This window comes from Notolepis coatsorum (assembly GCF_963971535.1).
Source record: "Notolepis coatsorum genome assembly, chromosome: 6".
Lineage (NCBI taxonomy): Eukaryota > Metazoa > Chordata > Actinopteri > Aulopiformes > Paralepididae > Notolepis > Notolepis coatsorum.
This window is the reverse complement of record NC_140170.1, coordinates 171,654,337-171,678,654: the sequence shown is the minus strand read 5'-3', so window position 1 is coordinate 171,678,654 and position 24,318 is coordinate 171,654,337. Positions and strand designations below refer to the sequence as shown.

At 43.6% G+C, this 24,318-nt stretch overlaps 1 protein-coding gene across 1 annotated transcript; it reads right to left on the bottom strand.

The window, feature by feature from the left end:
- Nucleotides 1-1,656: 1,656 nt before the first annotated feature.
- atad3 (ATPase family AAA domain containing 3) lies at nucleotides 1,657-23,967 on the bottom strand. The gene is made up of 16 exons (XM_084316361.1): nucleotides 23,661-23,967; nucleotides 21,916-21,992; nucleotides 19,511-19,612; nucleotides 15,780-15,839; nucleotides 15,614-15,683; nucleotides 14,482-14,647; nucleotides 13,694-13,763; nucleotides 11,381-11,536; nucleotides 10,036-10,092; nucleotides 9,752-9,877; nucleotides 9,490-9,614; nucleotides 8,421-8,472; nucleotides 7,911-7,981; nucleotides 5,946-6,113; nucleotides 3,118-3,226; nucleotides 1,657-2,911 (listed from the first exon to the last, which is right to left on the bottom strand). The coding sequence occupies exons 1-16, from the start codon at nucleotides 23,857-23,859 to the stop codon at nucleotides 2,540-2,542; spliced, it is 1,980 nt and encodes a 659-aa protein (XP_084172487.1). The 5' UTR covers nucleotides 23,860-23,967; the 3' UTR covers nucleotides 1,657-2,539.
- Between the last annotated feature and the right edge of the window lie 351 nt (nucleotides 23,968-24,318).

Genomic DNA, 24,318 nt, shown 5'->3' with positions numbered 1-24,318 from the left:
GTGAAAGAAATAAAGATACGCATGATATTCATATAACTTTTTTTTAAATGTTATATTTTTATTGTTTTTAGTAAGTAAACATCAAAGGAACATTTTAAGAGAGTTGTCAGAGTTAAACATTTATTCTTTGATTAATGTACACTGTAGTGCACATCAGGACTTACTGTATGTTTGTTTCATATTTATCTAGTAGACAGCTCTATGTCAGAGTGTGAGACGAAAGATGAAGGGCCAGATGAAGTTGATAAAGACGAAGGGTCAGATGAAGTTGATAAAGACGAAGAGCCAGATGAAGTTGATAAAGACGAAGAGCCAGATGAAGTTGATAAAGATGAAGGGCCAGATGAAGTTGATAAAGACGAAGGGTCAGATGAAGTTGATAAAGACGAAGAGCCAGATGAAGTTGATGAAGACGAAGGGTCAGATGAAGTTGATAAAGACGAAGAGCCAGATGAAGTTGATTCATCAATTTAGATGTTTAATGTCTGCTGTATGGAAACACAAGGTTCATCAATTCAGATGTTTAATGTCTGCTGTATGGAAAGATATGGAAACACAAGGTTCTTCAATTCAGATGTTTAATGTCTGCTGTATGGAAAGATATGGAAACACAAGGTTCATCAATTCAGATGTTTAATGTCTGCTGTATGGAAACACAAGGTTCTTCAATTTAGATGTTTAATGTCTGCTGTATGGAAAGATATGGAAACACAAGGTTCTTCAATTTAGATGTTTAATGTCTGCTGTATGGAAACACAAGGTTCATCAATTCAGATGTTTAATGTCTGCTGTATGGAAAGATATGGAAACACAAGGTTCATCAATTCAGATGTTTAATGTCTACTGTATGGAAAGATATGGAAACACAAGATTCTTCAATTTAGATGTTTAATGTCTGCTGTATGGAAAGATATGGAAACACAAGGTTCATCAATTCAGATGTTTAATGTCTGCTGTATGGAAAGATATGGAAACACAAGGTTCTTCAATTTAGATGTTTAATGTCTGCTGTATGGAAAGATATGGAAACACAAGGTTCATCAATTCAGATGTTTAATGTCTGCTGTATGGAAATATATGGAAACACAAGGTTAATCAATTTAGATGTTTAATGTCTGCTGTATGGAAAGATATGGAAACACAAGGTTCATCAATTCAGATGTTTAATGTCTGCTGTATGGAAAAAGAAACACTGCTGTACAGGATGCCATGCTTGTGAGACAGACGATTATTATTATATTATTATTATTATTATTATTATACTGTAACCAACATGATGCATCACAAAAGAAAATACTCCAGATATGGAAACACAAGGTTCAACAATTCAGATGTTTAATGTCTGCTGTATGGAAAAAGAAACACTGATGTACAGGATGCCATGCTTGTGAGACAGACGATTATTATTATGTAACCAACATGATGCATCACAAAAGAAAATACTCCGTAAACGTTTTGCTTTTGTAAGAAACATGGGATGTTTTATTGTCCATTCATATCACGGCATCTTTCTCTCACAGTACACAACATTTAAATAGTAATTACAGAGACAAGGCTTCAGGTTTAAATTACAGAGTCTTTTACAGTCTTTACATAACAATCTATTAGAATGTTATGTCATGAAATGATAGCGTGCCCCCCCCCCCCCCCCCCACCGTGCAGAGAGCAAAGGAACAGGGAGTTTTAAAGTGTCCCAACAGTCTTCTTGTAAACAGCTCGCTTTTGTTTATATTCACATTTCCACCAAGACAGAGTTTTGTGTTGTTGCTCTATGCCAGTCTATGGCATAGAGTCTATGGTCTACACAGTACAAGCTGAATAAATGTCCTCATATAACACCCGCTACTGTACGTACATTGTCCCCATTTTCTTTGCTCTCACAATGTTTATATCTCATCAGTGTTAAGTTTCAGTTTTGGTCGAAGTTGTAATGAGTCTGACCTCCTTTGATTGACTTTGATTAGCTTGTTGGATTTGGAGTAAGATCATATAGATTAGACAGTGTTTCTCAGTGTTTCTCATGAGGCTGTAAACTGATACACATCAGGCCGCCGACCCCGTTTTACAAGACCTCCATCCAGAACAGCCACACCTGTTCATACTGTAGTCGAGGAGAGAACAGAGAGAGTGAAACCAAATCACAAAAGGTCACTCAGTTACAGTAGCCTCTAACTTCTAGTAAATGAAATTAAAAGAAATTAAAAGTATTCTCCGTATTTTGGGGGATCCCCTGACGCCTCCACAAGGACGCCCGGGGGGGTACCCGGGCCCCGTGTTGAGAACCACTGGTATAGACCAATCAATTTGAAGCACAAAGGCATGTTTACAGGCCTCCAGGGCACTCTTTTATGTGTTCGCCATCGCTGTGCTCATGGCTTGTGCTGGAAGATCATGCGATAACACGATTTCAGGGGGACCTCTTTCCTCCTACTGTGCTCTATAGCGCCAATTTCATCATCTAGTGGGTGGAACTCCACTGGATACCGTCAGTGCTAATCGTCTTAATAACCCGTTCAGCCCCTTAAACCTCCTAAAAACCTCAAACCGGGGTTCCGTCCTTCGGGGGAGCAGTCGGAGTCTTACTCTCCTTCTCGGCCTCGGCCTCCCCGGGGCCTGTGGGAGGCGCCGCTGCCTCCTCTTGTGACCGTTGGCCGTCCCGCTGAGCGCTCTCCTCCTCCTCCTCCGGGACGGGAGCCGTCGCCTCCTGGGCCTTCGGCGTCTCGCTGAGCGGCAGGACGAACCCCAGTTTGGCCTCTCCGTCCGCCTCCCCGGGGGCGCGGCGTGGCGGCTGCTCGACCACCTCCCCGTGCAGCCAGTCCATCTTCTGAAGGTGCTGCTTGATGGCGTCGTCCACCCGAGCGTCGACCATGGCCTCTGTGAGGACCCCGTGTTCAGAGGAGTACGCCGCCGCCTGTACAGAATCACGTTTAACACGGTCAGCACTTTATTATGCCGCTTGTACAGAATCACGTTTAATACGGTTAGCACTTTATTAAGCTTTACTGGGAGGAAAAGATGCAACTATGCTAGGTCTTTCTGCTTATTATTATTATTTATATCTTTTATCTTGAATTTTAAAGCATCTCAATAACATCAGGATGTATAGAGAACACAAACCTGCCAGGCCACACCCAGTTTGGAGATCTCTCGACCCGACATGCCCTCTGCGCGCTTCGCAATCTCTGAGCACTTCTGGCCATAGTCAAACTGAGCCAACTTCATCCTCCTGCAGAGAGAAACAGACACAGTCAAACTGAGCCAACTTCATCCTCCTGCAGAGAGAAACAGACACACAGTCAAACTGAGCCAACTTCATCCTCCTGCAGAGAGAAACAGACACACAGTCAAACTGAGCCAACTTCATCCTCCTGCAGAGAGAAACAGACACACAGTCAAACTGGGCCAACTTCATCCTCCTGCAGAGAGAAACAGACACACAGTCAAACTGAGCCAACTTCATCCTCCTGCAGAGAGAAACAGACACACAGTCAAACTGAGCCAACTTCATCCTCCTGCAGAGAGAAACAGACACACAGTCAAACTGGGCCAACTTCATCCTCCTGCAGAGAGAAACCTATTAAACGTAACTTATTAAAGGGGAACGCCACAAAAATTAAGAATTCCGATATGTTATTTGCTTGGCACAGGATCAATGATTATTTGTGAACGTGAGCCACTCTCTCCAAAGCAGAAAGAAACCAGAGGAGTAAGACAGAAACATGTGATGTCATCAGGTATTAAGTCTGAAGCTGCTCCATAGACATTAAATGGCAGATTAATTGTGTGGACCCACAGAACGTTTGTTTTTTAGTTTTCACACCCAAATGAGTAGTGTTCTGAAACAGAAAATGTACCCATATACTCAGAACATTCTCCTGGGTGGTTGTCATCTTTACCATCATATACTCAGAACATTCTCCTGGGTGTCTCTCGGGCCATGGTTACACTGGTGTAAAACAGCAAAGTTTTGTTGCTGAATGATTATGTTTGCATGTCAAAGTTAAAAAGAAACACCGTTTTTGGCAGGAAAACGCATTTCCCTAGCGGGAACGCTGAAAAGGTGTTTTCGTTTTGGAAACTCGCCAACAATGGTGCCATGTAATTTGCGCGAGCCGGATACGGAGCCGTTCTGCCCAATGCCCATGCGCAGTAGAGACCCGCACGGTTATCCAGTGTTTACAGCAGAGCTGTCCCAAGTAGCTGCGGCTACCAACGTGTTGTCAAGTTATTGTTATAAGGAGCCCAGTCCAAAACTACAAGAGTCTGCATACCCTTAACAATTGTGTGTATTGAGCCGTATTGTATTTTACCCATTCTGCAATCTGTTAAATAAAGTTTTCATCCATTTCTAATAGCGTTAACGTTACTACGTTAATAGCCTCGATGCTAACTATATACATGGAGAATGCCATTCACATTAGCATGTAGCTAACAACATCGGAGATCTTTTTGTGAAACTAAACTATCCGCTCTTGGTGGTAAATTGTGTTGATGTTGGTTTTGTTTCATCAACAAATGAGAGGCAGAACACACAGTGAATGTATCCGTTTTGTTTATTGCACTTTTATTGCACTTTCTTTGCTGAAAAATAAATGCTACATTGGCTAAATGGCTCATGTGAGGTATTTAAAGATGGTGGATTGTTATTTTTTTAGCAGAAAGTGTATTGGCACGTTCAACTTTTCTGATTGGTTGAAAATGGCCTTCATGTTTGAACTACATCGCCACCTACTGCTTTGGCATCGTACTACATGTATATACATCACTGTGCTCAGGAGACAAAACGATGTCTAACTTGCCTGCCATTACGTAGCGTTCTGAAAAGCGAAACTGAAATTGAAACGAAAACTGGCCCTAGTGTAACCGCAGCCTCAGTGTCATCTGTAACCACACATTTGAGTTTTAGCACCCTAGTTTTGGGATTTGGGAGACAGTTGTTCATGTTCACTAATATTTTTGGACTGTCTTGAACCAAAGGAGTAACATGTATGAATTCTTTAAAGGTGACATGCATTATAAATGGCTTTTTTCCAGTGTCTAGCATTGTATTATAGTAATAGTAGTTAGTATCAATGTGTCTGTGTCTCTAAATACCATATTGGCGGATTGCTCTCATTCAGCTCAGACCATTTCCTGCTCGATTTAATTAGGTCATTCTGATTTGACTCACATCGTGACGTAACGAGGCGAGGATGGAGCGGATAGTAATCCGATTGGCTCTGTGGTTGTAGCGCATAGAAGGGGACCTGCTTATCTCACACACGCAGCTTTGTTTACACAGTTCTCTCTCTCTCTCTCTCTCCCCTCTCTCGTGTAACCCGACACTTCATCAAACAGGGTTTGACAGAGAGTGAGCGAGAGAGAGAGGGAAAAACAGATACACCCTCGCGACACACACACGCGCGTCACGCTGTCGTCTCTCTGTCTGTCTCTCTCTCTCTCTCTCCCCCTCTATCACTTCCTCAAACGGGAGAGGGGGAGAGAGAGACAGACAGAGAGATGACAGCGCGACGCGCGTGTGTGTATGTGTGCTCTGTCGCGAGGGTGTATCCGTTTCTCCCTCTCTCTCTCGCTCGCTCTCTGTCAAGCCCTGTTTGATGAAGTGTCGGGTTTGTTTACACAGTGCTCCGTGTCTCTCTCTCTCTCTCTCTGCCACTCGCAGACTGTGTGGATGACTGTCACTCAAAGTGCTTATGGGCAGAGCCAGGCCAACATAGCCTGAAATCCAAACTGAGAAAAATTTGGCTTTTGAGTACCTGATTAGAAATATAAAACAATGATTTTTTTTTTAATAAAACCTTACAGAGGTGTTCCATAGACTCACAGGAATTGTGTAAAGTTGCCCAAATAATGCTAGGAATAGCAATGCATGTCCCCTTTAAATGGATGGTGTTCACTTTTAAAAACACAAGTAACGGTATTAGTGTTAGAGCAATAATACTCACTGCCTCCCCCCGGTGGCCGGCTCAAGCACGTATCTGTCGAAGTACAGTCGCACCAGCCTCTCTCTCTCCTCTGGACCCGGCAGAGCAAAGTTGATTATTTCATCGATGCGGTCGTTGATGGCCCAGTCGAACTGCTCCGGCTGGTTACTGGCTAGAACCATCATGAACCTGCAGGGAGCGGAGACCAGAGGGTTAGAACTGATCTGCCTGGTGTAAGATAACAGTGTTTCTAGCCTTTAATCATTCAATCCACTCATCACCTGCTGCTCCGTGACTGGCCTCCGCGTTGTGTCATTTTACTTGGATATCTCATTAGCTGTCTCACACTGTATCAACCCCTGTTAGTACATCCGTAGTCAGAAGAAACGACACTGCAACGTGATCCCTTTCCTGATGTTTATTTTCATAAACATAGCTTCATACGAGATGTAACCCATTCTGTAATGTCCTTGAACAGTCTTTGAAGAAAAACTAAATTAATTATTCTCCACCGTCTCTTCTCTCATTAGTCCAATGGTTCTGAGGCCTCGTCGTAGCCAACAACCATTCCCTGTTAGCCGAAGCTAGCGATGATGTGGCACTTCCCCTCCCGCACCCGGCAAGGGTGAGGGGGATTTCAAAGTCTCTGATCAGCACGTCTGCTCGATTCCACGTCGTGTCTTAATCTAATTTACCCCGGAAGGACCTCAACTCTCATAACGTTCTCCCCCTAGCAACGGGCCCGCCCCCTCTTCTCGTTACTATGTGACACGCTACCATGGCAACGGCTGGTCACCTTTAACGCACTAAACATCCGTTTCTATCGATGTCAAACCCTCCCCGTAGCTCTGACCAAACCTCCCCCACCAGTGCATATCAGTGTTTTTGTTAACAACCTGCCGAGGACCTCTGCTTAGTCTGCTGCTAACACACACTCTCTCTCTCTGTTGTCCTCCTCCTCTGAGATGGCTATGAGTAGATGCTGTCATCCACCAGATATTTACATTATATACACATTGAAAAACATAAGATTCCTTCACTGGTTACTGACCAGCAGCATGACAGAGACCAGAGGCTTAGAACTGATCTGACTGTGCTAGAATTGGTGCTAGATTAAGAACGGACTGTCTCTCGGAACGAGTTCAAATTAATGAACGTTTACGGCATATAGAACTGACATTCATACACAGCGCGTCCAAGCAAGGTGTGATAAAAATGGAACAATATATTTTCCTTGACATGAAAAAGGAAATTGAGGACCATTGGGGACCTGCATGACACTTTTGTCTCGCTCAGCGATCTCACCTCTGTACATGCTCCAGAACGGTCATTAATTAAGAGAAAAGTTAGTCGCTTTTATGTAAAAGGTACATTGTTTCACTTCAAGCATTGCAATATCCTGAAGGATGAGAGAATGTTAAGACATTATTTACTTGGCGGTTAGGTGGCCGAGCGGAGATTGCGTTCGTCACCAGCCCCGGAGCTGAGCTGGATTTGCCTGTTCGAATCCAGCTCACAGCTCCGGGGTTGTCACCAGCTTGGCTGGCCGTCTGCACTGATACAATTGGCTGTATCAGAGGGTGGGAGAAGCTGGCGGGGTGGGTCCGGGTCGTTGTAAACAGCGACTCCTACAGTTCGGTCGGGGCGCCTGCTAAGCGCGGATTGGACGTGAGGGGGATAGTGTGGTCCTCCCACACGCTACGCCCTCTCAATGAGAATCCGCGCTGCCAGGTGAAAAGAAGCGGTGATTGGCTGGACGTGTGTCGGAGGAAGCACGTGGTAGCCTCCACTCTCCCAGATGATCTGACTGTGGGGGGTAAGTGTGCAGCGATCAGGAAGGGACTGGGAATTGGCATACGACTAACATTGGGATGGGAGAAAATCGGAGGAAAATGGAGGAAAAAAAAAAAAAAAAAAAAAAAAAAAAGACATTTACTTGTTGCTCTGTTCTCCAGTGTGATAGAGGAATGTTAAGACATTATTTACTTGTTGCTCTGTTCTCCAGTGCGATAGAGGAATGCGTTCAGCGTGGCTCTGAGGTCTTCACTGATCTTCTCCTGTGGACAGAGAGATCAGAAGAATACAAACGAGGCACGTCTCCAAAGTCCAGCGGGATTCTGCTTGCAGCTTTTGAGAAAAGTGAGAACAGGAATGTGGAGATTGAAGATTGAAGATACTTTCTCAATGTTAAAGGTACAATCTGCAATGCCGTCAAACAGTGACCTCTAGGCAACAGAGCCCCACTTGGTACTGCACTTTGTTTAAATTTTTTGTTTTGGTCCGACATGTGGGTTGAAGTTTAGTAACTTATTATATTATGAATGTCTCCTAGCAACCCTTCACCTATCCCCACTAAAGTCCAACCCACACATCAGAACAAAACAAACACATTTAAACAAAGTGCAATATCATGTGAGGCTCTTTTGCCCAGAGGTCGCCGTTTAACGGCATTACAGATTCTACCTTTAATGGATAATGAAACAGACAAAGACTTACAGTGGATCTCTTGCGAAGGAATGCATCAGCTTCATCAACAAACAGCAGCAGTCTGTGACAATACAGAGACATAAGCACTTCAGTACTGGTGACCTTATCAACTTGTAACCCATGGTGTAACTGCTCCTGTTCCTAAACACAGTGATATGAAGCTATGTTAAAGGTAGGGATATGAAGCTATGTTAACCCTTTCACTAGCACACTACAGAAGGTTAAACGTCTGTAGTGTGGTAGTGAAAGGGTTAACCTTCTGTAGTGTGGTTGTGAAAGGGTTAACACTTTGTTGTGTGGCAGTGAAAGGGTTAACCTTCTATATTGTCACAGTGAAAGGGTTAACCATTTGGTAGTGTAAGGGTTAAATGTAGGGATATGAAGCTATTTTAAAGGTAGTGATATGAAGTTATGTTAAAGGTAGTGATATGAAGCTATGTTAAAGGTAGTGATATGAAGTTATGTTAAAGGTAGTAATATGAAGCTACGTTAAAGGTAGTGATATGAAGTTATGTTAAAGGTAGTGATATGAAGCTATGTTAAAGGTAGTGATATGAAGTTATGTTAAAGGTAGTGATATGAAGCTATATTAAAAAAGGTATCCAAGTTTTTTGTTTATATTCTCTATTTTATTTATATCTCTATATATTTGTTTATATCTCTATTGTTGTTCTATAGTCTACAAACTGAATACAATTTCATTGCTCTCGTAATATTCATCTTCCATCTGTGTTTACTGTGTTTCACTTTTGGTTTGGGCAAAGTTGTAATGAGTCCGACCTCCTTTGATTGACAGGCAGTTAGCCTGTTAGATTTCAAGGAAGATCGTATAGACCAATAGCTTTGAAGCACCAGGGCATGTTTACACGCCTCCAGTACACTCCTTCTCTGTTCTACATCACCCCATCCTCGTGGCGTACTCGTGCTTGTAGAAGAACACGTAACACACAATGTCCGGGGACCTCTTTTCTCCTACTGTGCTCTCTAGCGCCAATTACATCAACTAGTGGTGAGAAACTCCATTGGATAAGTTTAACAAGACATAAGGTTTAATAACGTCGTGTCTTCTGTGTCGTACCCGCGGCGACTCGTGTTGGCCCAGTCAAAAACCTTGTGCATCGCCGTCACACCGTCACGGCCCATGGGCGCCACGTCGCCGCCCGTCATGATGGCGTAGTCCATCCCAGAATGCATTGCCAGCTTCTACTCGACACAAGGAGAAGGTAACCTCACAATTAGGCAAAGCCTCACTTCATATATATATATATATAAATAATCACATACAGGTATATATTCACTGGTATACTTGTTATAACACACTGCTGTTATTGGTCCTGTACCTTGGCAAAGAGAGTTTTCCCAGTGCCCGGAGGTCCGTACATGAGAATGTTTCTATAGAGGCCACGGTTCTGCCTTGTATTTCTAGTTGCTATGGCGATGTCACGCACACGCTCTTCCAGGGTAGGCTGAAAAATGAATAGATAAGTAAATACAAATAAATAAATACATAAAGAAACAAACAAACAAACTTGTTTGCGTGTTGTAATATGAAACATAATGTTTGCATTTGCATGCATCACACTAGACGGACAGAGTTGCTCCACAGGGCTGGCCTGGTACTCACACTGAGGATCACTCCTTCCAGAGCGTCCTCGGGTTTGCTCCTCAGGCGCCTGGTCACCTAAGAGGACGAGGAGGAAGGAGTGGGAGTTAATCAAATCACATATATTTGATCAAAATAAATTCTGTTTTCCATTTATTAGTCAAATAAATAAGGAAACAGAATCCAATGTGTTCAATCTATTGACCATAGCAGAAGAGAAAAATCACATTGAAATCAGTAGCTGAATCAGTGCAGTTCAGCTATAGTGCAATTATACTAATGTCATTCAAATAACCATGACCATCCCTACTGAAAAACAGACGTGCACTGATGTAGAGATAACAGCAGTATCTGAGGCCCTGGCCACATGAACGTGGGGTGTTATGTAACCGTGATTTAATGTGCGCAGTTGCACAGTCGTCCACACGCATCCGGGTTTTTGGAACACTGCAACACGCTCATTTATAACCGGAGTCCAGGGTGGAGTTTTGAGCGCATCCCGGTTGCAGTGGTTGCGTGTGGACATAGTAACCGAGATTATTTCCAGTGTTTACGGCAGAGCCGTCTTTTTCTGGTCATCCCCTTAACAATTGTTTGTATTGAGCCGTATTGTACCCATTCTGCAATCTGTTAAATAAAGTTTTCATCCATTCATTCTACTAGCGGTAACATTACTAGTACAACCAATAGCGAGCGATATAACGACATTAACCAGACTGCTATATCAACAATGTTTGTGTCCAGCAAGATAGTCTCCCATGTGTAACGTTACTACGGTAATGTACGCTAGCCGCAATGCTAACTATTATAATGGCAAATCCCAATCACGTTAGCACGTAAGCTAACAAAATCTGCAATCTTTTTGTGAGACTAAAGTCTCCGCTCTTGTATACCCGTGATCGTGTGGACTGGGCCTGACTGGCTAGCTCTACCTTGATGGGGTGTTTGATGGCCTCTGCTACAGTGATGTAGAGATAACAGCAGTATGTGACTGGCTAGCTCTACCTTGATGGGGTGTTTGATGGCCTCTGCTACAGTGATGTAGAGATAACAGCAGTATGTGACTGGCTAGCTCTACCTTGATGGGGTGTTTGATGGCCTCTGCTACAGTGATGTAGAGATAACAGCAGTATGTGACTGGCTAGCTCTACCTTGATGGGGTGTTTGATGGCCTCTGCTACAGTGATGTAGAGATAACAGCAGTATGTGACTGGCTAGCTCTACCTTGATGGGGTGTTTGATGGCCTCTCCTACAGTGATGTAGAGATAACAGCAGTATGTGACTAGCTCTCTACCTTGATGGGGTGTTTGATGGCCTCTCCTACAGTGATGTAGAGATAACAGCAGTATGTGACTAGCTCTCTACCTTGATGGGGTGTTTGATGGCCTCTGCTACGGTGATGCGGGAGGTCTCCCTGACCAGGGACGGCTTCCCGAGCCGGGCCTCGATGTAGCGCCCCGCCACCCCCGTGGCGTTTCTGGCCGTGTACACTCCTGCGGCTAGAAGGGTCAGTCCTGCCACCTGTTGGTCACAGCCAGGATAATCACCAACAGATCAGCATTTAAAATCATTTATACACTCCAGATATACCTGGAAAACATATCGCCCCAGCCCTACATAACAAGTACTGAAATCCAGCAGTGTTTATTTAATCTGTGGTTCAAGATTCAAGATTCAAGAGGTTTATTTGTCACATACATACCAGGGCATACAGTGAAATGCGGGTGGCCATGCCCGCTTTGATTGTGCAATAATACTAAATAATAAAATAGACATAATAAACAGGTAATAAAATAGACATAAAATAGGCATGATAAAATAGACATGCTAAAGTCCTGAGATAGTGACCCCCTGCAATTTGCATACCGCCCCAACAGGTCCACGGAGGACGCCATATCCCATGTGCTGCACACAGCAGCATCACACCTGGACAAGAGGCAGGGGAACTATGTGAGAATGCTATTCATCGACTACAGCTCGGCATTCAATACCATAGTCCCCTCCATACTCATAGCCAAGCTCAGGGACCTGGGCTTGGGCTATGACCTCTGCCAGTGGGTCTTGGACTTCCTGACTGGCAGACCCCAGGTGGTGAGAGCAGGCAACTGCACCTCCTCATCCATCACCCTCAACATAGGGGCCCCCCAGGGCTGTGTTCTGAGTCCCCTCCTCTACTCCCTGTACACACACGACTGTGTGGCTCAGCGGAGTAGCAATACAATCATCAAATTTGCTGATGACACAGTGGTGGTGGGCCTGATCTCTGCCAACGACGAGAGGGCCTACCTGGAAGAGGTCAAGGTCCTGGCGGGATGGTGCCAGGAAAACAGCCTCTCCCTGAACGTCAGCAAAACAAAGGAGATGATTGTGGACTTCAGGAGGTCGGGGGTCAAGGACTACAGCCCCCTCAGCATCGACGGGGCACCGGTTGAGAGAGTCAACAGCTTTAAGTACCTTGGAGCCTACATATCCGAGGACTTGACATGGACCACACACATTGACAGTGTTGTGAAGAAGGCACGACAACGCCTCTACTTCCTCAGGCGCCTAAGGAAGTTCCAAGTCAGCCAGAAGATCCTTAAGAACTTCTACTCATGTACAATAGAGAGCATCTTGACCGGCAACATCACCTCCTGGTTTGGGAATAGCACTGCACAAGACCGAAGCAGACTACAAAGAGTGACACGTTCAGCCGAACGCACAATTGGAGGGGGGCTCCCCACCCTCCAGAACATTTACTACAAGCGTTGCAAGGGCAAGGCTAAGAGAATCATTAAAGACTCCAGTCACCCGAACAACTGCCTCTTTGAACTGCTGCGGTCAGGCAAGCGATACCGGAGTCTCAAGGCGAGCACAGAAAGACTCAGAAGAAGCTTCTATCCCCAGGCCATCAGGCTGCTAAACAAACAATGAATGAACACTACACAACAACAACCACCAAACGCACATAGCACACACATCCACACGCACACACTCACTTTAAACAAACACACTGTAGCACCCACTCCACACACTTTATAGCACACACCCACTTTAAACAAACACACTGTAGCACCCACTCCCCACACTTTATATTTATGGATGAAGGATTGCACTACAACTCGTACACCTTACTGTAAATTGTACCTAAAATTGTACCTCATCCCATTTCTGCTTTGCACTAGATAGTACTGTACATTAGTACACTGCATAGTATTGTGTATTGTATATTATATGGTAACTCAGAACATTGTACATATGTCTATACCGAACACTGTGACCTCATTTTTCTTCTTCTAAATTCATGCTATATTATGTTATTATGTTATTTGATACTATCTTGTCTAGCACAGTCTCTGGAGCGTAACAGTAAGAAGCATTTTGTATGAAAGTATTCTGTACTTCTGTATGACAACTATTAAAGAACTTGAACTTGAACTTGAACTAGTGCAATACAAATGTTAACTATGGATTAAGGCACTCAAATGAAGAATGTAGACACATTACAAGTGTCCTATTTTTAAGCAAAAGTAACCAAACTACATTTAAGTACATACATCTGTATGTACAACTTTTAACACACTTAGTACAACTTAAGTGGTTGTACACAACTTTATACTCTCTGAATATATAAAAAGTGTACTTTCAGAAAATATACTTATGTATACTTTTCTTTTTTACTTTGAGAAAGAGGCTCACCGTAGCTGTGATTTTGTCCCAGTCGGACACGAAGGCCCGGAATCCTTCTCCAAACACAGCGCCGGCAGTTCTGAAAACACAAACACACACAAGCTTGACTTGTGCTTAAATGTAGGCCAGACACACTGGAGCACTGTGGTAGTTTTGAATGGAGAATTCTGTAACACTAAAGATGGCAGCAACAACGGAACTACTTCAAAAACTGCTTCAAAACAAACACATTCAGAGAAAATAATTAAAGGGGAACTATTTTACTATTTCTTTCACTATTTGGGCACTTTTACACAATTCCTGTGAGTCTATGGAACACCTCTGCAATTTCTTTTTAATTCATTGTTTTGTATTTCTAATGAAGTACTCAAAAACAGCATTTTTCTACCTCAAGATCTTAAGCCGTTTTGAGGCTGGGCACCTAAACCACTGCAGGGCCTGAACCTACCCAGCCACATTATTATGCAGCCGAGTCTCTCTGACATCACAGATCAGCACATTTTCAGATGACTCAGTTCAGTGAGGGTGAATATTGTGAGAGGAGAATTGGAAGAATGCGCCAATATGAGAATTAGAGACATAGATCATATTAATATAAGTCCACATAGCTATGAAACAATGCTAAACACTGAAAACGGCCATTTATAAGATAGTTCCCCTTTAAATTATTACATGTCGAGTAAAATTAGGGGTCAGGTCTCGTTAGTCCCCATTATCAAGATGGCGGCGGAGTGAAGTGAAAGGGCCAACATGAATGTTATGGAAGGCCGAATGTGGCCCCACAGCCCTGATCTCACCTGATAGACTCCAGGACGGTCTGTCTGTGTTCTGCTGCCTTGAGGCGGATCTGCTCACGGATGATGTCTGCGTTCTCCCGCTCCACACGGCCGCGCGCCTTGGCCTCCGCCTCCACGCGCATCATCTCGTTCTTATGCCTCAGATCCATCTCATGCTCTATCGTGGCTAAAGACGTCAAACACAAAATACACCAGATTAAAGCTCAGAATCACATTACTTTCATTTGCACAGAAATTAAACTATACTTTAGTTAAGTGTATTTAGGTTTAAATTAAAAAAAAAAAAAAAAAAATTAAATACTGGCGGCTGGGTGGCGTAGTGGAGATTGCGCTCGTCACCAATGCAAGAGACTCCGGTATCGAATCCCAGTCTCAGCATTGCCTTCGACTTGGGCCGGCCGTCGTACTGGCTCATTTGGCAGAGTCAGCGGGAGGGAAGTCGATGGGTGAGGATTGGACGTTGTGGACAGCGACTCCTACAGGTCGGTTGGGTGACGCCTGCATAGCAGAGACAGGAAGTATCGGGGGCAGCGTGAGCCTCCCACGCGTTACTCCTCGCCACTGAGAGTCTGTGCTGTCTGGTGAAAAGATGCGACAGGCTGCCTCCTCGTGTACCGGAGGGGACACGTGATGCAAGGCTTCTATCCTCACTACAACCAACCAGTGGGGGGCATAGTCTAGCAACGTTCAAGACAGGAGAGGGGAGAATTGGCAATACAAAATTGGGATGGGAGAAAAATAGAAAATGAGGAGAAGAAAGTGTATAAGAAAAAAAAATCTACTAACGAGCATGCACTGAATCCTTATGGCATAGCGGTGAAAACCAATTGACTGTTTATGTTGATGGCAGTGAGTGCTGCTCAGGAAGCACTATTTATTTGATTTTAATTATTTGATTTTAATACTTTTGACTAAAATATCTTGTACAATATCATCCTAACTGAGGATGAGATTGTTAATGATGTAATTGATGTTGATATTGATAATGATGTAATGTATTGAATATTGTTGTAAGTGCCGGACCCCAGGAAGAATAGCTTTTGTCAAGTGCAAAAGCTAACGGGGATCCTAAATAAACATAAACACCATATAACTCATAATATCTGAGCTACAGTGCAGCAGGACACCGTACCTTTCCTCATGGCCTCCTGTTTCAGCACGGACTGCTCCTGTTTGCGAAGGTTCTCCTCATTCAGGACTTGCTGGAGCGAAAAGCAAGAGCCACAACCTCAAGATTTGTACTACAAAGAACTAGAAGTCAATGGGAGTTTTTTTAATGACAGCACAGATAAGCTCACCTGTTGCCTCAGTTGGTCCTCATACCTCTGTCTGGCTAGCTTGTCTTGAAACTGTGCTCTCTGTGGAGGAGACAGAACAGAGACAGTGGTCATACACCTGGAGAGCCACGTGATTAGTCCTAAGACCTGCCTGGATCTAGGAAGTGTTTTGCCCATGGTCTCTACTATGGTCTCTACTACAATGAGTTTATCAAAGTAGATAGACAGAGTAGTAGTAGAGTAGACAGGAGGACAGTTTCCTGTCTCAACATAGACAGGTCAGTTTCTAGGGAACAACTTGGACTGCAGTTGATTTCCTGTTGCAGTGTTCGCTAATATCAACAGTTGACAAATGTTAATAATAATAACCTTTATTTGTATAGCACCTTTCATACAAGAATTGCAGCCCAAAGTGCTTCACAGCAGTGATGTAGACACAAAATAGACATTGGCATAAAATGAGCATAGAATTAGCATAATTATTGATATTAAAACCAATAGATTTGCCATTAAAATCTAAGAGAAAAATATTAGTGGTCAATCGATTAAAATATTTAATCTGATTAATTGCATGATTGTCCATAGTTAACTCGCGATTAATCGCATTTTCTTTTTTTTCTAAATCTACGGATCTTTTTCAAGTTTTAATACTCTTATCAACATGAGTCAACAAATGCTTGCTTTATGCAGCCATTTAACACAAAAGGATGACCCTCATGCATTGCAAATTTGCATCGAATTCAAAACAGAGTGATGCACAAAATAACTTAAAGGAAAATAATAATTGAAAACAATGAATAAAGTGTGCATGAAATAATAGGGGAAAGAAAACGTTAGGAACTTGTTACATTCACCCACACAATGGCTGAGGAGTCAGGACTCACCCCCCCCCCTCTCTCTCTCTCTCTCTCTCACACACAAACTCTCCCAGCTCTCTTGCCCCCTCTATCTCACTCTCTCTCACACACACACACACACACACACACACACTGTTACAGTGGGTGACAATATTGTCACAAGGAAAGATGAAATTACCTACCTGGGGTCCATCCTAGAGGCTAATCTCTCCTGTGACAAAATGGCATCCAATGTAATAAAAAAAGTCAACCAACGAACTCGATTCTTGTACCGGATCTCCTCTCTGGTAAACAAGAACACCCTGAAGACTCTGGCAGGAGCACTCATTCAGGGGTACTACGACTATGCTTGCACCTCATGGTACCAAAGCACCTCAAAGGCGCTAAAAACAAAATTACAAACATCTCAAAACAAACTGGTCAGACTACTGCTTGACCTTACTCCTAGAACCCACCTCACCCCTGCCCACTTCGACAACCTAGGATGGCTTAGAGTAGACGACAGAGTACAACAACTTGCAATGGGCCTGGTCTACAAGATACACTACACGACCAAGGTACCCATGTACATGTCAAAATACTTCCCAAAGGTCAGTGAATACCACGATCACAACACCAGAGGGAGCTCCACAAATCATGTCAAACCCAGATTCGGCTCAAATAAGGGACTAAACACGTTTCGCAATTATGCCACATCAATGTGGAACGCCCTACCCAAAGCTGTAAAGGAATGTGGATCACTACCCACTTTCAAAACCTCTCTCAAGGGACACCTACGGGAGACTGCAATTCAACACTGGCCCCTGTAAATATCCTAACCCAATCATTCCAACCCCCTCCAATGTACAGTCATTTACCTAGTATGGTTTTGGCAATAGTTCAATGTACAATTGTGTTTGTTTGTACAGTGTCTCCTCCCCCCCCCCCTCAATGTACAGTGTTACTTGTTTATACAGTATGCCCCCCGCCCCCCCCCCCCCCCCAACCACCTCCAATGTAAATTACCCAGTATGGTTGTCAATATCCCAATGTACCCAACCCCCCCCACCCAACCTCCAATGTACAGTTTCTACGTCAAATGTATATACTCCCTTTTCTTGACTCCTTCTGTATCACAAACAGTACTGTATTTGCAAATCTGGTATGTCATAAATGTATAGATGTAGCAGTACTGACTATCTGTATGTCATGTATGTCATATATGTCTATATGAATTGAAAATGGGGGACCCTGATGGAAACAAGACAAACGTCTTTCTCAGGTCTGCATCCCCTTAACAATTGTATGTATTGAGCCGTACTGTATTGTACCCATTCTGCAATCTGTTAAATAAAGTTTTCATTCATTCATTCATTCATTCATTCATTCATTCATTCATTCATACACACACACACACACACACACACACACACACACACACACACACACACACACACACACACACACACACACACACACACACACACACACACACACACACACACACACACACACACACACACACACACACACACACACACACACACACACACACACACACACACACACACACACACACACACACACACACACACACACACACACACACACACACTTTGAGTCAGAAACAAACATAGTATCAATGAGTATCAATAATACACCAGAGTGAAGTCTAGTAACTATATAAATTATAAATAAAAAGGTTTAAAAAATATATATATCCCCCCCCCCCCCCCAAAACATTAATCGTTGCTTTAAAAAAAATAGTGGCGTTAACAGAATTGTGCGTCAACGCGTTAACTTTGACAGCCTTTTTTTATCTACTTTTTCTCCCCATTTCTTTCTATTTTTCTCCCGTCCCCAATTTCGTATTGTCCAATTCTACCCTCCCCTGTCTCGAACGCTGTTAGGCGATGCCTCCCACAGGCCGGCTACAATGTGGACGAAGCCTTGCATCACGTGTCCCCTCCGGTACTCGAGGAGGCAGCCGTCGCATCTTTTCACCTGCACAGCGCGGTCTCTCAGCGGCGAGGGTCTGCGTGGGAGGGACACGCCGCCCTCGTCGCTTCCTGATTCTACTGTGCAGGCGCACCAACCGACCTGTAGGAGTCTCTGTCCAGTGTCCACAACGTCCGATAGATGAGGCGGCTGGGTGGTGCAGCGGACTAAGCGCTCGTCACCAACGCGAGAGACACTGGTATCGAATCCAGCTGTCAGCGTTGCCTCCGGCTTGGCCGGCCATCATACTGGCTCAATTGGCAGAGTCAGCGGGAGGAAAGCCGGTGGGGTGGTATTCTGGTCGTTGTAAACAGCGACTCCTACAGGTCGGTCAGGGCGCCTGCACAGCGAGGGAGGGAGATGATGAGGGTACTGTGACCTCCCACACGTTACACCTCACCAATGAGAGTCCGCGCTGGCAGGTGAAAAGATGCTGCTGGCTGTCTCCTATGTCTCAGAGGAAGCATCCGATAGACTTCAGGGCTCCCTAGACCGACCAGTGGGGGGCACATGTGAGCAACAACCAGGAAGGGGAGGGGGGAATTGGCATAACGACTAAATTGAGATGGGAGAAAAACACAGAAAAACAGGAGAAAAGGTGGATTAAAAAAAATTATTACAATAGATGTGTGTCATTACAATCTATACAAAAAAAAGAGATTGTAATAGATTTCTTATTGAGGATTTTATCTAATGCGCTTTACAATTGGTTCCTCACATTTTTACCCATTCACTCACACATTCACACACCGACGGCGGAGGCGACCAATGCCGACCATGCAAGGTGCCGACTTGCTCATCGGGAGCAGTTAGGGGTTAAGTGTCTTGCTCAAGGACACATCGACACGGTGCCCGGGAGGAGCTGGAATCGAAACCGCCCCCTCTATAAGTGTTATAACCAGAGCATCCTCCTCTCACCCCCTGATGCTGCCTGGTCTCCTCGTTCACAGTTTTCCTCCTCTCCTCCCCGTGGATTCGGATCTGATCTCCCTTCAGCTGTTCCACTGCAGCCTCGTATTCCTGTTGGATGCAAGGCGACACATCAGCAACTTCCATCAAAGCCTCGGGTCGTCATTAGATTAGAATCAAATGTATTGTCATCATACAGCACAACGAAAAGAAGTTAGGCATCCAACCAGAGTGAAAATGTGACAGTAAAGTGCAACAGCAATATACAGTGTACAGGTGATTAAACTGGATATAAAATATATAAATTAGTACTACTGAGTAATAGTGCTAATCAGATGTATGTACAGAATTGTAGTGTAATATATATATTTTTTTAACCTTTATTTAACCAGGAAGTCCCATTGAGATACAAGATCTCTTTTGCAAGAGAGACCTGGCCAAGATGACAGCAATAACATTTGCAATATATCATGACAGCAATAAAATGTGCGGTACATCACACAAGAACACAATAAAAGTGCATGTATACAATATACAATACATCACATGTAAACACAAAAACACAAAACAGAATAGTCTACATAATAGTAAAAGTGTACGACAGTAAAATACAGGGTAATACAGTAGTTTTGCAGTTGGGACCCGACTACAGAAAGCAGCGACATTCTTCTTGTAGGAAGTTATGTAATACAGATTTAAATTCAGCACACTAAAGCTACTGCATGTAAACAACTCGATTCAACTGAGGAAGTCGAGAAGGTACCACACGCTAAACCCTCCCCGGACCCCACAACCTAGTATACAGTTCCAATTTCAGTGTGTGAATTACGTTAATCCCACAATTACTCAACTGCACTCAATATTTAAATACCAATGCTAGTCTAAATAAATGTAGATAGACAATGTATGTATTAAAAAATAAAAATAATAATAATAATGCAATAAAAGTCTGAAAATGAAGGGATTATGTCCATGAGTGTCAGTTTTAGAAATTAAGGCCTGCCTCTTATATAAGCCTCTCTCTAAAAAAGGCCTGGTGCTCTTTGCAGCTGAGGTAAATAGAAGACCCGTCTTATATTTGAGGATTTACGGTATACAGCACTGTTGTACATGCTATCATACTGAGTATATGGGTAGACTTACTATAGTATGAGGTGGGTAGTTAAGATTATTATAATTAATATGATTACAGTGTAGGGCTTTGTAGACAGTGAAAGCAGTAGGTAGGTATAAATTGAGTAAAGGCAACCGAGTTCAGAGTCGTACAGTATGGGTATGGTCAGTATGGGTATAGTCAGTATGGTTATGGTCAGTATGGTTATGGTCAGTATGGTTATGGTCAGTATGGGTATGGTCTAGGGCTGTCTTAAATACTTCGAAGCTTCGTTCGATGGGCATGGGATTCGAATATGAAAATAAAATTCGATTATATATAAAAAATATATATGATTTTTTTTTGCAAAATCAATTCTGCCTCTCTTTGTTAATTACAACAAGCAATGCTGTTTGTTATTTAAGATGAGGTTGGACTCGGCACTGACAGATTTGTGTTCATTGTGCTGCTTTTATAAAGCCTCAAATGACGGTCACGGCTTACAATATTTCATGAAAGCAAAGTGTTTCGTTTGTCTAAGATTTAAAAAGGTTTAAACTTTACAGCACTGACAAAGTTGAACAAAGTGCTGTACAAGTCCCACAACACAACAAAGTTTTAAATTTTTTTTTCTCGAATTAAAATCGAATCTCGGCCCCCGAAGCTTCGAATTCCAAAAAGAAATTCGAAGGTCAGCCCTAGTATGGTCAGTATGGGTATGGTCAGTATGGGTATGGTAATGCAGAGATTCTCATGCAGAACTCTTCGTACCAAGAGCCCAACAATGTGTTAAGCATTAGGGCCAGGGGTCTTCCTCTAAACAGAGATCACTCTAGAGCCCCCGCTCTTCCGGTGTGTCTACTTCACATGCTAAACATGTCTTTCGTTCAGACACGGCATGATTGAAGAGGCACTCATCCAGTCATGCAGAACCGCTAACCAAACTCATAAACGTGTCTATAGCAACAGAAAGACACCCTGATCACTGGAAAACAGCTCAGATTACCAACATTTTCAAGTCAGGTGCAGCTAACCTGGCTACAAATTAAAGGCCACTTCCCATACTTCCAATAAGTCTTAGAAAAGGTTTTAGCAATTTTTCATAAAGTTGTCCTTTTTGACCAAATTGACCATTCTGTGTCGTCAGTCATTTTACTAGTGACTTCAAATACGAAAGAAAAACGACGACATGTTTCACAGATGCTTAAGACACGGTTGACTCCCCGTTCTAAGAGACAGGGGTCTGGTCTTGTTAGTCCCCGTTATCGTGATGGCGGCAGAGTGAAGCGACTTCTCCTCAGACAGATTTGGGCAGCAGTACCTTGATCTTGCTCTGGTGCTCCATGTGGGTGCTCTGCTCCTGCATGAGAGCCAGGTCCAGGGCCTCTTTGGCATGGCCTGAAGAGAGAGAGAGGAACAGGTTAATAATAGAGTCAAACTTTATTATAAATCTATTAAATATCCACACAAATAAAGCATATCTCTCTATACCTGCAATTAATCCAGTTTCAATTACAATTTTGGCTTCCCACGATCATGAAAACAAGATAATCGAGATATAACTATTATTGTGCCGCATTGCTCTAATCGAGTCTCGTGTTGTCAATGCAGTGCACCCTTCCTTCACAGCGGTGCGCTCCGCCCCTCGCCTCAAGCCCAAACAGTCGTTTCAGTTCATGTTTATGTTTATTAAAGGATCCCCATTAGAGACTCATGAAAGAGCCTCTAGTCTCCTGGGGGGGGGGGGGGGGGGGGGGGGGGGGGGGGGGGAGGAGGGAGCCACGGCACGTTTCTCCAGTTAGTTTGAAATGTCTTTGGTAACTTGTAGAAGATGTCAAGCCTTTGGTCGAGAAGAAAGGTAAAACTAATTCAGTCGTTTTCATATGATGTTCTCAAATAATTGTGTATAATAATCAGGATTTCAATAGCAATCAAAATAACCCTGAGTATGATTTTTGCCATAATCGAGCAGTCATACGTTATGTCATATATTAGCTAGCTGAATAAACATATGGAATATATAGATGAACTATGCATTTAATTGAACGTGTGAAAGGTGAGTGATGCAAGCTGGATGGCAAACCAATTACCTTTGAGCCATTCCCTCCATCAAAGAGTGATTGATTGAAAACTTTATTAACAGATTGCAGAATGGGTACAATACAGAACGGCTCAATACACACACAATTGTTAAGGGGATGCAGACCAGAGAAAGACTTTCGTCTTGTTTACATCAGGGTCCCCCATTTTCAATTCATCATGACATTTATGTTATGACATACATGATATACAGATATACAGTACTGTTTGAGAGAAAGAGATCGTAAAAAAAATAATATATACATTCGAGGGGGGTTGGGTTTGGGGGTTTGGACATTTACCGGGGGCCAGTGAGAATCTTTAGTAGGAGACATAGCATCACTCTCATAGCCAGCCAAAGGATTTATAGCTTGTCACAGAAAAGTGGTAATGTTACATCCCTGAATGAGGTCTATGACATTATATACTCAAAAAAGGAAGAAGCGCTAATAATTATATACATGACTTATATAGCAAGCGACTGGAAGTTGTGTTGCATCACAGTATTTAGTAAATGTCGGCTACTTCTCGATGCCCGTCCTTGGAGCAGGTTGGTACAACACACAGGGTATTAGGTGCCCTTGCTCAGGCAGGGCCACCTCGGGGGGATCAAACCACAAGCCCTTCGATTACTAGGTGGCTTCCCTAACCAACCTGGAATGGTATGTTGCTCTGTGTTAGTTTAGGTCACCTCTTTCTTGATACAGACTTGTTGTGTGGCGTCATATTGCATCAGCATCACTGACTGAGTCATATGATCAGCATCTCTTCTTCTTACTACACCACAGAATGAATGAATGAATGAATGAATGAATGAATGAATGAATGAATGAATGAATGAAAACTTTATTTAACAGATTGCAGAATGGGTACAATACAGAACGGCTCAATACAAACAATTGTTAAGGGGATGCAGACCAGAGAAAGACTTTCGTCTCGTTTACATCAGGGTCCCCCATTTTCAATTCACAGTGGAAGAACACTCACGAGACGCGTCGAGCTCCTTGGCTGCCCGGGCGGCTCGCTCCAGCCCGGTTGGATCAAAGTTACTCCATTTGTCCTTGGGGTTGTTACTATCTCCACCGCTGCCTGACGAGCCACCGGCCGGTGGAGGCGGCTGCGGAGGAACCGGGAGGTCGGGAGGCGCTGCGGGTTGAACCCTGTTCAGGCCAAACAGCCAAGACATTATTGCTGCTGCACAGTTTGTGAAGAGATGCTCAGAGAGTGACTGGTAGTGTGTCTCTGCAGGCCGGCTGCCTGCCCAGCTAACTGTCACCGGTCACCACTTCCTCCACGCTGCTCACGCTCAACCCATCTGCGCAAGCGCGCGAGACGTGTTGTAGTTCTCACCAACAACAGCACCTGCGATTGGTTGGTAACAATGGCTGATCTTCTGATTGGTTGGCCTAGTGGCTCGCGCTGTCCTCACTCAACAGAGGTCATTGAATGAATGAATGAAAACTTTATTTAACAGATTGCAGAATGGGTACAATACAGTACGGCCCATGTAAATGTCCTAACCCAACCCCCTCCAATGAACAGTAAATTACCAAGTACAGTTTTGCTTGTACAGTTGTACAGTGTTCCCCACCCCCCCCCTCCTACCCCCCCCCCCCCCCCCCACAAACCACCTCCAATGTACAGC

Excerpts from the sequence above, each read along its gene's own strand:
- atad3 (XM_084316361.1), bottom strand. The coding sequence starts at position 23,859 with ATGTCTTGGCTGTTTGGCCTGAACAGGGTTCAACCCGCAGCGCCTCCC. Across the intron at positions 15,684-15,779 it reads AGGACCAACTGAGGCAACAG|CAAGTCCTGAATGAGGAGAA; the intron begins GTGAGCTTATCT and ends TTTTCGCTCCAG. Across the intron at positions 8,473-9,489 it reads GCCAACACGAGTCGCCGCGG|ACTGCTGCTGTTTGTTGATG; the intron begins GTACGACACAGA and ends GTATTGTCACAG.